Below are 12,749 nucleotides of genomic sequence, written 5' to 3'. Positions count from 1 at the left end.
TCTTCTTGGCCCTCTAAGTTGGAGTTTAAGTCTTAACTTCCAGGATATCAGAGTTAAAGTTTAATTAATAGATGAGTTGACATATATTCAGTTTCCCTGCCGTACAGTAAAAGGTTTTGTGGAGTGCATTGACAATCCCTCTATAATCCCCAACCCCATGGTTCGCAAAAAGACCAGTCGTTGAGGCTATCGTCTGATTTGTCCCACTTGGAAGCTGGAATGTTAGGTCAATGTAAATCAAGGCCCTCCCACATGAAGGAACTATTACCTCCTCTGTACTATATAAACCAAAGCCAACAGTACCTGAGGTCACACACAGAGAATGTTTTCACCCGACTCCAGACCATGACAATCCATAGTGGGGGAAGCAGTAGGAATATTGAGACTATGGGGTTGGGGTCCTGTTCCTGTTTTAGACACCATATCTCACCCCCTAGGCATCAATACACAACTGAATGCCAAGGATTGTATTCCAAAGGCTTTCATTAGGAAAACAAAAGCTAAAGGGTTAGTGTGAACAGGGGGTGAGGGTCTGAGCGAAGTTTCATGCAATCTTCCTTCTCAGACTGGTCATTCATTAGTTCATTCTCTCCCTCAGTATCTATCCTTCTGGTGGAAAACATTCACTCTCAGTCCTTGGGGTTTTAAGTGACCTTCACTTCTTTCTTGTACACTTAATCTTACTTGTCAGGATGCTGTTCACCGGCTTTTCAACCTTGTATCAGTTGCATGCATCTCATTCTCATTACTGTGGAACCCACTCAGTGCCAGCCTTCTTGAGGCTCCTACCAGGACGTGACTGGGTCTTGGGCCTTTAGGGGCTTCTGATGAGGCCTCTGCCTTCTCCACCAAATCAGGAGCTTCTGCAGACCTCTGGATCTGAACCTGCCCTCTGTCCTTTTCTCCTCTGCTCCCTGTTCCCATCTCAACTCCTCCTCATCTGTACTCATCTCAGTCCTTGCCTCCTCCAAATGTGCCTCTCTCTTTCCTCCTTTTTTGCCAAACTCTGTCTTTCCCTAATGACTACCCTAGTGGTGGCTCTGCCACCTCCTCTTTCTGCTCCTATTCGTTGCCTCCTTATTCTCCTCCTCCTATTTAATGCTTATATACACCTCTTTTGTCACCTCTTCTGCCTCTTCTTCCTTCCGTGCCTCCCTCTGTTGTCTTGCTCAAATTCCACCTTTTTCCGTTCTATTGCTCCCCACCCCCTCTCTGTCTTAATTTCTGTGTCATACATTCCTCTCCTTTTCTAACTGCTTTACTTTTTACCACCTCTCATCTCCTTTTACTAGTGCCCCTTTACTCTCCTCCTCTCTGCTTTACTGCTCTTCGCCTTCTCCTGGATTCCTCTTTCCTCCTCCTTTCCTTCCCTTCTCCCTACTGTCTCTATCCAATTTCCTTCTCCTCCCTTCTGATTCTTTCCTCGTCAGTGCTCTGATAGTCCTTGTGTTGCTCAACCATACAACAACTCCTAACAGTGTCACAGCCAAAGGATCAACAGACGACTCAAGAGTCAAGGGACAGGTTTTCAATTGATATATTGTATTGGGTCCACGGTTTAGCAATGGGTAAATATATTAGGGGGTTTCAAAGGAAACAAAAAAGGTGCAATTCCAGCTTGCTCGAGGATTGTTGTTCATCATTCCGTCTTTCACTTCTCTGATGCTCCACCTTCTGGCGTTTAAACAAACGTTACTAATAGTCAATGGGGTGTCAAGTGTCCCTTGTATTTATTGGTTTGGTTGGTTCATTTGACTGTTTCCACTGTAATCAGGATGCTAAGTTCTCTTTAGGTGGTGCTGCTGACCAGACAAACTCATGGGCCGTCTTTGTCCTGGCTGTGCCACACCTGGTTCAACCTTTTCCAGATCTCACTAGGCCCATGGAACTTTGGGTATGCCCTCTAGAATACTGGCTGTCAACTTTGCCAGAGCTCTTACCAGCACAGGGCAGACAAAAGGTACTTTATGAAGGACCTCTCAATTCTGTTACCTGAAGGCTTACTCCTTTTACTGCCATATTTCCCCTCTTCTCCTCTTCCTTGAAATCCTGCAACAATTAAGCCCTCTTCACATCCCCTCATTGTATTGTGGTTTGTTGGTAGAGCCACTCGTTGAAGGCTTGTGCTCTGAAGCATGAGCGGTATGTGCCTCGGTGTCTCCAGCTTCTGATCACTGCTCTGCAAACTCCTGCTCTTCAAGATCACGGTCTGTTGCAATGGGTGATTGATGTTACCATTCAAACGAAGAAGCAACATCCAGCAGATTGAGGTAAACAGCAACACGTTTTTCATGAAGTATAGCTCCTTTCATATGAAGTTCAGTCCTCTTCAGTCCTAGAATTTGCTTAATGTCTACTGCAGTCATAACAGGAGGTCTGCATGTTTATTACAAGGGTCCCCCTCTGCCTAATTCTAACAAGTAATCTTGTCTGATGGTGGGGGTCTCTTTACCTGATAGTGAAGGGGATCCCAGAGCATCAAAGCACAGAAGTCTGGGCATGAACTGGGGACCATGAGGGCTAATCCATGTACTTCCTCTGGAGGCCAACTGTATTGCAAAGATGATGGTCCCTGGCTTCCACGGTCACACCATTCCAATCCTGTAATATTAAACTTTGGCATATCGGGCTAAGCATGCTCAGTGGCAGGAATGCCTTGTAGTTCTTAGTCTGGGATATTTATCTTTAAATAGGTTGGCCCTCTTTTGGGTTTTCTTTTATGTGTGGTGCTGTGATGGTGATTCCGTCTTGGCTCCCCCACTCTTGCTGCTTGGATTCTCCAGCCCAGTCTGGTTGTCCACAGTACTCAGTATGGTAGTGTGAGGACCATGAAGTCCATTTGTTTGACTGGGAGTTTGGCAAAACATTATTCTATATTCTGGGGGCATTTCTTCCTTTAATTTCAATGGGGTGTTGGCTTTAGGAGACTCTCCAACCACCACAATTGCAGCTGTAGTTTAAACATGAATCATGAAAAGGCATGTAGACCTAGTGAGCTGCCAGACAGCAAGAGCAGAAAGAAACGAGAAGACAAGCATTGCCCAATGTAGGAGGTAGAGATAACAGCCAGATCAGAAGTGGTTAAAGGCATGCTGGGTGGAGGAAAAAGGATGTAGCACGGCACAGCATTAAGGGAAGAATAAGAATAGAAGTAAAGAGAATGCATCAAGGAAAAATCAGGACCCTGGCGAAGGGAGATGAGAAGTCCCTCATAAGCTCCTCTGTAGGAACAGGACCTAGAAACCCCGCTTGGCTCAATCTATCACCAAAAGTGAAGCTGCAGCTGTTTCTATTGCCAGTGAAAGAGAAATAACAACATCTACTGAACTTACAGGGAAAATCAGATAAGAAACAACCTGAAGAACTTTTGGAAGAGAGCATTGCAGAGACTAAGCACGAGAGGGGTATCCAGAATTCTTGGGAAATAAAGGAGACCGCTGCCCTGGTGGAACTGTTGATTAAAGACTGTCCAGACATTTTTCTTTGCTTGGATCTTTCCAGTGGAAAGTTCTTTTATGCATAAAAACATCTATTTTTCTTAAGATTTGTGTCTAGACTCCACACGGCCAAAGGACAGTACTTAGTGAGTCAAGCATACAACCCTTTTATCACAAACATATTAGTGAAATGTATAGATCTGTGGTCATTGCTATGTTCCAAAAATGCTCTTTGATTTTATGCAGAGCAGCCAGGAACTCTCTTTGGTGCTCATTTGTCCTCTTTCCATTTCTCATAAGGGGAAGGGAGAAAAAGTACAATAGTAGTGTACAAGGCTTTCCATCTAGGAATAATAATTTAAATGGTTATTATAAGGTTGGATAATGTGCCTTGCTCAGTAAAACTTACTATGACTAACATATATACTGGAAGTGATTATGAGACATTAACACTCAAATTTGAAAAAGAGCCAATTTACAATGTTAGTACAATTAAATCATTTCTTTTTCATTTTCACAGCTTCTTTTTCCGGGCATGCTCAACATTTTGTCTTTCAAAATGTCCTGCTTCTTGGAAAGGATCGCACTCAGAATAAAACCAATGATCTGCTTTTTCTGTGAGCAGCAAGGCCATGTTTATATTTCAAGAAGGCCACTGATTGGTTGTTCTGTTGCCTAAGGCATTTGTTTCAGTATGGATTAACCCACATAATTGACACAAAAATAAATAAATGCAATTTTAGATCATGTAGCTTGATCCTCTCGTCCCTTACAAGGTCTGTCAAAACCCCAACACCTCTGCTTCCCCCTATGGACAATGAACCATCATGTTGATGGCAACACTCTTGCAGGACACATGCACTGACAATGTGTGTCCCAAATACTATGTCAGTGCCCACCTCAGGGAAGCCTCTGTCACTGCTACTCTCGTTTTACTATCAACCACAAATAAGAGTTCCCTCCCTCCCCCCATCGACATATCTGCATTTTGCTCTGGACCCCCTTGCTACAGAAATCACTTGAGTAGCTCTAGTAAAAGGGAAACTGACAATGCGCAAGATCACCATATGATAAAGCATGTATAGCTGGCTAACAAACATCTCTCTCATGCAACCTATAAGGTAACTCAGGGAGTGATCTGGCAGGATTACACTGAAGTATCAGTGGCAAAAGAGAAACAGAGGGCAAAGGTGATTATCTTGGAAGATTCACCATTTGCTGCCATTCACTACAGAAAATCAGATCAAGCATTGAAATATTTTCTAGCCCTTTTGGAAGACTGTGTCCCATGCCCTTTTAGGAAGGAATGCCAGAGCACAGATGAGACTAAAAGCCTCTGCTCTATGAGTGTGTAGCCATTGTTAAACGTATCACTGTAGGAAGCATGTTTGCAGCAAACAAATAATATACTTGTTATAGCAGAATGAGAGAGTCTGTCTTTGGAAAATTCAGTTCTTAAAAGTGTTTTCATCAATGAATATTTCCTGGAATTTTATAGATGGGGAAACAGAGAATGCTGACATGTGAATGGCTTCTTTTTAGAAGCATTGTGCTTTTACTGATTTTACAGGAAACGTGCTCATCAAGATAATGGCTCATTGTCTTGCAAAAGGTGTGCACAATTATTGACTTACCTAATGCATTACTTGAGAACTTTGATTTATGCATCCCAGTATGTCTGCCAAGTTCAGTAGAAGCAACACCTGGATGAAGAGAATTTGCAGTGACTCCTGTCCCTGTAAAATAGAAAACAAAAAATCAGCCTTTTCCACATTCAATTATGAAAAATCAAAGAGGCATTAAAGAACAATTTATTTAGCTTTACTAATGAACTTTCAAATGGATATGGTATTGCTACCACAGACTCTGCTAACAGCCACAAAGAGGCATTGACGTACCCATAGCCCAGGTATGTCAGTGATCCTTGACATTGTCTGATGTAGGCTCACTTTAGCCTCTTACCTCAGTTGCGCTCAATTTCCCCGTTTCACAGAGGCCAATGTATTGGAAGAACTTTCATAACTGTGTCACAACAGAAAGGGGGAGCGTGGCTTACCACCATGCTGTGAACACACATGGCTGAAAGCTGCTGCTTGATCCTTGCTGGTCCTTGCTGATCCGCAAAAGAAAAATAACAAACACGTATAATCGAGCAGCAACTATTGGCATGCGAAGACCCTCTGCACCCAAGGAGCAATAGGATTTGTGTAGAAACCGTGAGATCAGCGCTCAGGCTGCGAACCAAATCCCATGAGCGGACTCCGTAGAAAGTAGCGTTCCCAAGATGGCGATCCGGGCATAACAACGAAGTAAAAAAGACGGAACCTGTGCGGCGTGGAAACCCAATGGAGCCTGAAATGACTGCAAGCTGGGGACACATGGAGAAGGCAGTGTAGCGCAAGACTGAAGCGCCGCTAGGTGGACATCCCTCCCCCTGACCCAAACACACTAGGCGAAACGTTAAACAACTCACTGAAGGAGGGAAAGCAAATGCCACAGCTTAACTGCAGAAGCAGCAAAACAAGATTGCCTTGCGCTGCGAAAGAGCGCTCCGTTAGCATACCCGTCCGCCTTTATGAGTAAGACCGTAGTATCCAGCTATGTAAACTGCCTTGAGGTTGCTGGACAGGGAACGAAAGCACCCGAAATGTCAGTAACCAGCCCGGGTACACTGCGTAGCGTGCCCCAGGGACACAGCATGCCGGCGTAAAAGAATTAAAACACAACCAACCAGCATAACGGACACATTGTGCAGGAAAGAAGTGCTGCACAGCTACCACAGCCCGCGCACCAAAAGTGAACGCTGTGCTCTGAACTTACAATAACGATAGGATCTACATACTTTACAAGTGCCAGGGGTGTATTAGTGTGGCTTGCCCCGAGAGTACCACTCTGTATATTAAAATCGACAGCGGATGACGAAGGCAGGATGGTCACGATACATGGGTTCTTAGAGAAAAAAGAAGCATGCATTATAAACACTTATGCCGCAAATCATGATGCCTCAACCTTATTTAGATCATTGTATGCAAGAAAAGGCCCATACAGAAACTGCGCGATCATCTGGAGAGAGGACTTCAACTGTACACTAGAGCCTCTCCTAGACATGTCAGACGACAAATATACACACCCCACACCCCTGCCAAAGCACTGTCCAGTCTACTAAAATCATTCCAACTGCTATACATATGAAGAGCACTCCACCCACACTCGAGACATTACTCACATTATTCAGCTACGCATAGTATACAAACTAGGATCGACTATTTTTTCGCAGACTCCGAAAGCAGTAGCAAGTTCCTAAAGATTGAATAGAAAGCACAGGTACTATATGACCATGCCCCTCTCCTGATAACATGGCAGGTGATCCTCCCCAGGCTAAGGGTCCCAACGTGGAGACTGAGAGGTGAAGCCCTGCACGATGAGATGTTTAGAGAACACATACGTGAGAACATCCAAACAAAACACAGGCAGCGTAAAATCAGAAAATACCCAATGGCAAGCTTTCAAAGTAGTGATCAGAGGTGAGGCCATCTCCAAATCAGGGGGAATGCAGGCTGTAATCACAGAGACCTAAAGAAGGCAGAGAAGAAACTGGAAAATATAGAAAAAGAGAAGACTATCTCAGACAGGCGCGTGAGGCAGGAATGCATAGTACACTGGGACAGATTAGGCAAATCAAACTACACCAAACACACAGTGAGACAACACGCGGAAGGAGAGAAGCTGGGCAGGCTGTTAGCCTGGCTGTACAAAAGCGACACTAGAAAAGAAATGATATGCACCATAACTAATGGTGTGGTTAAGACCTGCACTACACAAACAGATATAAACAGCACCTTCCGTGAGTACTATAAGGAGTTGTAGACGGACACACCTGAGGATTTGCAAACCGAACAATCTGAAGCCTTAACGTCAATAAACCTTCCAAGCCTGGATGCCACAACCACAGAACAGTTATGAACCCACATTACCATAGAGGAGCTGGTGTCCACAATAAGAGAATTACCACAAGGTAAAACCCCGGGAGCTGATGGACTCCCGGATGAATTTTACAAAGAATTTGCAGAAGAACTAGCAACACCGCTCCTCAACAAGCTTAATGGGGCATCTGAAGTGGGTTACCTAGCGAACTCACTTAGAGAATCCATAATAATACCTCTCCAGAAGCCGAAAAAACTCCCCACAGAATAAAGGTTCATATCGACTGCTCTCGCTCCTGAAACAAGATAGTAAGATACTATCCGCTCTGTTGGCCAACAGACTAAAGAAACTAATAGCAGATCTTATACACCAAGACTAAACAGCGTACGTACCTGGAAAAAATACCACATGGAACATGCGTAGATTGTACCATGCCCTACTCAGTACAAATAACTGCAAGGAACAGTACGCAGTGGCATCACTGGACGCAGTAAAAACATTCAATTCTATTAAATGGTCATGGTTTAAAGCTGCATTGCAGAAATGTGTTATTGGGACATGCTTCATTAAATGAGTAATGATAGTATACAATAAGCCAACAGCCAGAGTAAAAATGGGCTGTCAGATTTCAGAGCAGTGGGAAATAGAAAAAGGTACAAGGCAAGGATGCCCTTTGTCACCTATGCTTTTCATCCTGGCCCTAGAACCGATAGCAGCATACCTGAGGCAGGAATACAACGAAGCAGGCATTACTATATAGGACACACGCCACTTGATTTCCATGTACGTAGACAACATACTCTTCTTCATACAACATCCAGAAACATACCTGCAATACATATTAGAGATCCGAGACAGATTTGCAGAACGTGTCTGGCATCATGATTAGCCGTGTTAAGTCATGTCTATTACCCCTAGCAGGACTGAGAGGAATAGCAGAAACCAACTTGCCACTGTTACAGATACACTGGTGTAGTGAAACATTTAAATACCTAGGTATAGATATCTACCGCAATCCTTCAAGAGAACCCATACATAACACACATCAAGCGCTGCTTTGAGTTTAAAAGTCGATGGACTTCTGGGCACGGCTACCACTGGCACTTATGGGAAGTGCTGCTTTACTAAAGATGGTGGTAGTCCCAAGAATGTTACACTTTTTCACTAACGTCCCTTACAATATACTCAAAAAGTTCTTCGCTGACCTAGACTCGACTTGCAGGAAATTCTTATGGCACAAAGGAAGGTGTAGATTGGCCTTATCTACACTTAAACACCCATCCAAAAGCAGCAGAATCAGAGAACCCAACTTTGAATTGTACTTCTAAGCCAGCCAATTGCAATTTGTGGTGAGATGGCTCTCTGACGAACCAAGATTAGATCTTACACTGCTGCAAGAGAGCAGCAAGCCCTTTTATCTTAAAGAAGTAATATGGATACAGGATAACCACCTCAAAACATCCCCCCCATATGTTGACACTAGGCAGACACATGTGGGATAGAACCTGCAGACTGCTGAAAATAAAGACTCTGTTCTCCTCCCAAATCCCACTAGTTGCTGTAGTGGCCGCCAATCAGCAAATAAGCATACACAAATACTGGGAGCCCAGTGGAATAGTAACAGTAGGTGACTTATTCACAGACAGTGCCCTACAGGGATACACAAAGGGCAACACAAAGTACAAAACTTTGGTGAATTGTAAGGGATTTCAATCCGGCATACACCCAAGTCACGCCCAGCATGCAGTGCGCAAATGAAACCCTTATTTATTTTTATCTATAAGTTCAAAATTCTGAACGATATACCACTCATATCACACCCTTCTCCTGAGACCCCCCTGGTCACACTGAACCAGGAATCAGGATAGTTTTCAAAGGTAAATATTCATTTATGTATTTAGAATTTAAATCTGAATATATTTTAATAGGTCACAACAATCACCAATGGGGTGACAGAACACTGAATAATATCTTTAATGCACTAGGAATCAAGTAATGAGCACAAAAACAATTGCAGCACAGAAAATAATATTTTTGGTTTAGAACAGATGGCACTATGGTTATGGGTTCCCCCTGCAACACCCATCAACCCCCCAATAGGCAATTAAATAGATGTGAGGAGAGAGTAGGTATTCAGGAATAGCACAAATCAAACAGAATATCACTCCCATCTTCCCCCTTCAAACACAAGAGAAAAACGGAATTGACTTGTCAGCTGTCAGAATGGCTTTGAAATTGTCTTTGGATTTGACTGAGCAAAAACACCAATTGTGGTCAAAAATACTTAAATTATTATACATTTCTATGGGAGCTGCTTTGAACAGTTGCACACAATCACAAACAATGATTTAGTCGAAAGAAAACATTTGAAATCTCAAAGTCCAGGTGGGAAACAATTTAAAGCTAATTCACAAGTGTAAAGCCTTTCAGAATTTCAATTTGCGGCAAACTTTTCCTTGCGTGATATTCGCACTGTTTTGAGTTCTATGGATAGCTAAAGATGTTAGGTACAAGTAGGAGTTGATATTTCGCTTCTATCATAAAAACTTAGGGAGTTATAGAGGTTTTAGTAAGAGTCGTTTTTGAAGAATAGGCGCTTGTATGGAAAACAGAAATGCACTTTGAAAATGACAGATGGGTTTGCTTACACTAGATTATGAATATTAAAAACCGAATGCCACAGATGGATCTTACAGTCATGTGATCAGCGTTACCCGCCTGTTGTGGATACTCTACTTCCTCTTGGGATTTACTTTTCTTAATGAAATCAATAAGAAGTTAGGGTTTAATAACACAGATGAGAAAAGAGTCAGCGGAAAGACAGTTCTAGCAATACTATGGTTCTGAATTAAAGATGGGATGGGTTTGAGATTGGGATCATACAATGCAGTTATATTATGGGTCACTGTTCTTCCTATTAATACTCACAGAATAAGTTATTAAATTGGACCGTCAGTTCTGGTCATTCAAGGAAGGACAGCACATCAGGCGCGGGAATGGATCAGCTAGGCCGGTCACCGGTTTTGCACAGGATCTGCCCTTCTTGTTTGTGGATATTTCAATCAGCTGGATAGCGAGTTCCTCAGGGAAGCCTTGTGGTAGCAAGCCAGAGAGTTTCAGGATACTGGTTCAAAAGGCCTTCTCACACCACAGCGCTTCACTGGGTTGTGAGAATAAGTTAGAGAATTTAGGCCTTGCAGAAAGTCAATAGTTCTCTACCGCTGGCAAGAGTCTTGGCATCTGGATCTGGAAGGATGTTAAAGCTGGATGTAGAATGCTGGATCAGAGTGCTTCGCCGGAATCAGGAAGGTGAATGAATCAAGGAGTCCCTATTTGGTGTCAGCTGTCTCTATTTATCCTTTCAAATGACATCACAAAATGGGTGTATGGGCCGGATTAACTAAGCTTGCCCCTGTGAGCTGGGATTGGATCAAAACCTCATCTCTGCCTTGCACCTGAGTGATTGGATGAAGGCCGGATGATGTCACATTTTATAGTTTGCTTTACAGTCCTTAGAAACCTCCCTTTAGCCACTGGTCTCAAAATTGGATTTTATCCTAAATACATGTTTCTACATTGGTAACCTCTACACAAATAACACACAATGATTCCATATTTTATGTAGTAGCTGTTCCTCAAAATCCTGCAGCTGTGGGATCTTGTTTCACCTTTCTACAGAATTTTGTCCTTTTTGCCATGAACACAATTTCCAAACTTTCTGCAACTTTCCACAAATGTGTGTGTTTACCCTAGTGATGTGTGTGTAAAGTTTTACAATTTTAGCATTAACGCAGTTCACATAAAACCACATATATTGCCATTCCTGTCCACAATGTTACACAGTTCTACCGCCTCTTGAAATGTACAGCCAGAAATTAGACTAACAGATCTGTCCTTTGTATATTTTTCACCACTTTGAATCACAAGTTATGAGTCTTTAAAAATTGTTCATTGTTCATGCTTAAAAGCAAATGGTCCGCCCATTTATCTCTCCCTGCAATCCAGGAGCAGCCTCCCTTGGGGAGTTCCTTCCAGGAGCAGTTTACGACCCCTTTCACACCTCTGTTTCCTGGGCTGAAGGCTCTGCTATTGTTCATTCTCTTTCTGTAGACAAAAGTCTGGGCTAACCCACAATTATAATCTACCAGTGAGTTTCTGCTGAGAGGATTTCCCCTCCTCTTGGAAGAAACCTGTTTTTCCACTTCCAAAGGGTTGCAGCTCAGCCAGGCTAATGTATTCTTAATTAAATTAAAAATCCAGCAAAAACCAAACTTGTTGCATCAAACATAAATACATTACTGTCTGAGATTTAAATCTGTGGGATCACAAACACAACTGAGATCTGTATTGCTTTTAGCAACAATCCTTTTATGTTTGCTAATTTGGCAGACTTTTAGTTTAAATACTTTGAAGTTTCATCAGGAGCTCATCTGACAGCTGTCATTCACAGGTAGCCCAGGGTACCGAACACAGATTTTGACAGGGGCTGACAGTTTACATACAATCGAGTTTTTCTGAGGAAATGTTTTGCTCTTTACACTTTAGGACTTTATATATTCGCCATGCTTCATTATATTACATGAATTTCAGCACCACGCAAGATTTTGAATGTTGAGAAGTGTTGTGTATAGGCATTTTGGACTTTTTTAGTAACAAAGCAAATGTCATTTATAGGCACATTTTGGAGCTTCCTTTGCAAAGTGCTGTTTCTCTCTCTGCACTCTGTTTGCTGGTCATGGAGCCCACTGGCACATTTTCTGTAGTGTGTGCTCTATCCCACCACACATGCACCATGGGTGGCAGGTTGTGCATCCCCCTTTTTGTGTGTTGAAACACATGGTTTTTGTAGGTTTTTGGCACGCACAAGAGTTTTGCTGCCATTGTTGCTGTTTCTTGCACCATATGTATCAGAGTGATGCTGCATAGCACAGCGGAGTGGGTCAATACATCCCACAGAATGCACTTAAGAGGAAGTGGCATGACTTGAATGACCACATGGACTCTAATAGCGGTAAGGAACTCATGATGGCAACAGTAAAGACAGACGCAAGTGATCACAGTTCAAGGGTGTTTATTTAACTGTATGCCGGTTGGAAAAAGGCCTAATCTAAACCTAAATCTAATATGGGAGCAAGTGTCGACCATAAAATGAAAATAAGGCAGTCCCAGTGGCCTGGTGTCAAATAAAAAGGGCCTATACTAAAAAACCTATTGCCAATACTTACAACTAATACAAAAAGGGTGTGGGATAGTTTTCAAGAAAAGAAACAAGTGTTCACAAACAATATGTCAGGATGTGGTAGCTTGGGTCTCCCTTCCCCACATTTTAAGAACAGGGTAAGGCGGGATCTTGGAGCACAGTACTCTCTCTAGCTTCCCCAGCACGAG

The 12,749-nt window shown here is 42.8% G+C and overlaps 1 protein-coding gene across 2 annotated transcripts in view; it reads right to left on the bottom strand.

Moving 5' to 3' along the window:
• The window catches only part of RDH13 (retinol dehydrogenase 13), a 535,971-nt gene that overhangs the window by 126,727 nt on the left and 396,495 nt on the right, over positions 1 to 12,749 (bottom strand). For both annotated transcript variants that reach the window (XM_069606703.1, XM_069606704.1), the window contains one exon: positions 5,072 to 5,173. In XM_069606703.1, the coding sequence (XP_069462804.1) occupies positions 5,072 to 5,173 (102 nt within the window). The remainder of the gene's footprint in view (positions 1 to 5,071; positions 5,174 to 12,749) is intronic.

The sequence above is a fragment of the Ambystoma mexicanum genome, chromosome 4p, assembly GCF_040938575.1.
Source record: "Ambystoma mexicanum isolate Mex_15411 chromosome 4p, UKY_AmexF1_1, whole genome shotgun sequence".
NCBI lineage: Eukaryota > Metazoa > Chordata > Amphibia > Caudata > Ambystomatidae > Ambystoma > Ambystoma mexicanum.
The sequence above is the reverse complement of the archived record's forward strand: the minus strand, read 5'-3'. Positions and strand labels throughout refer to the sequence as shown.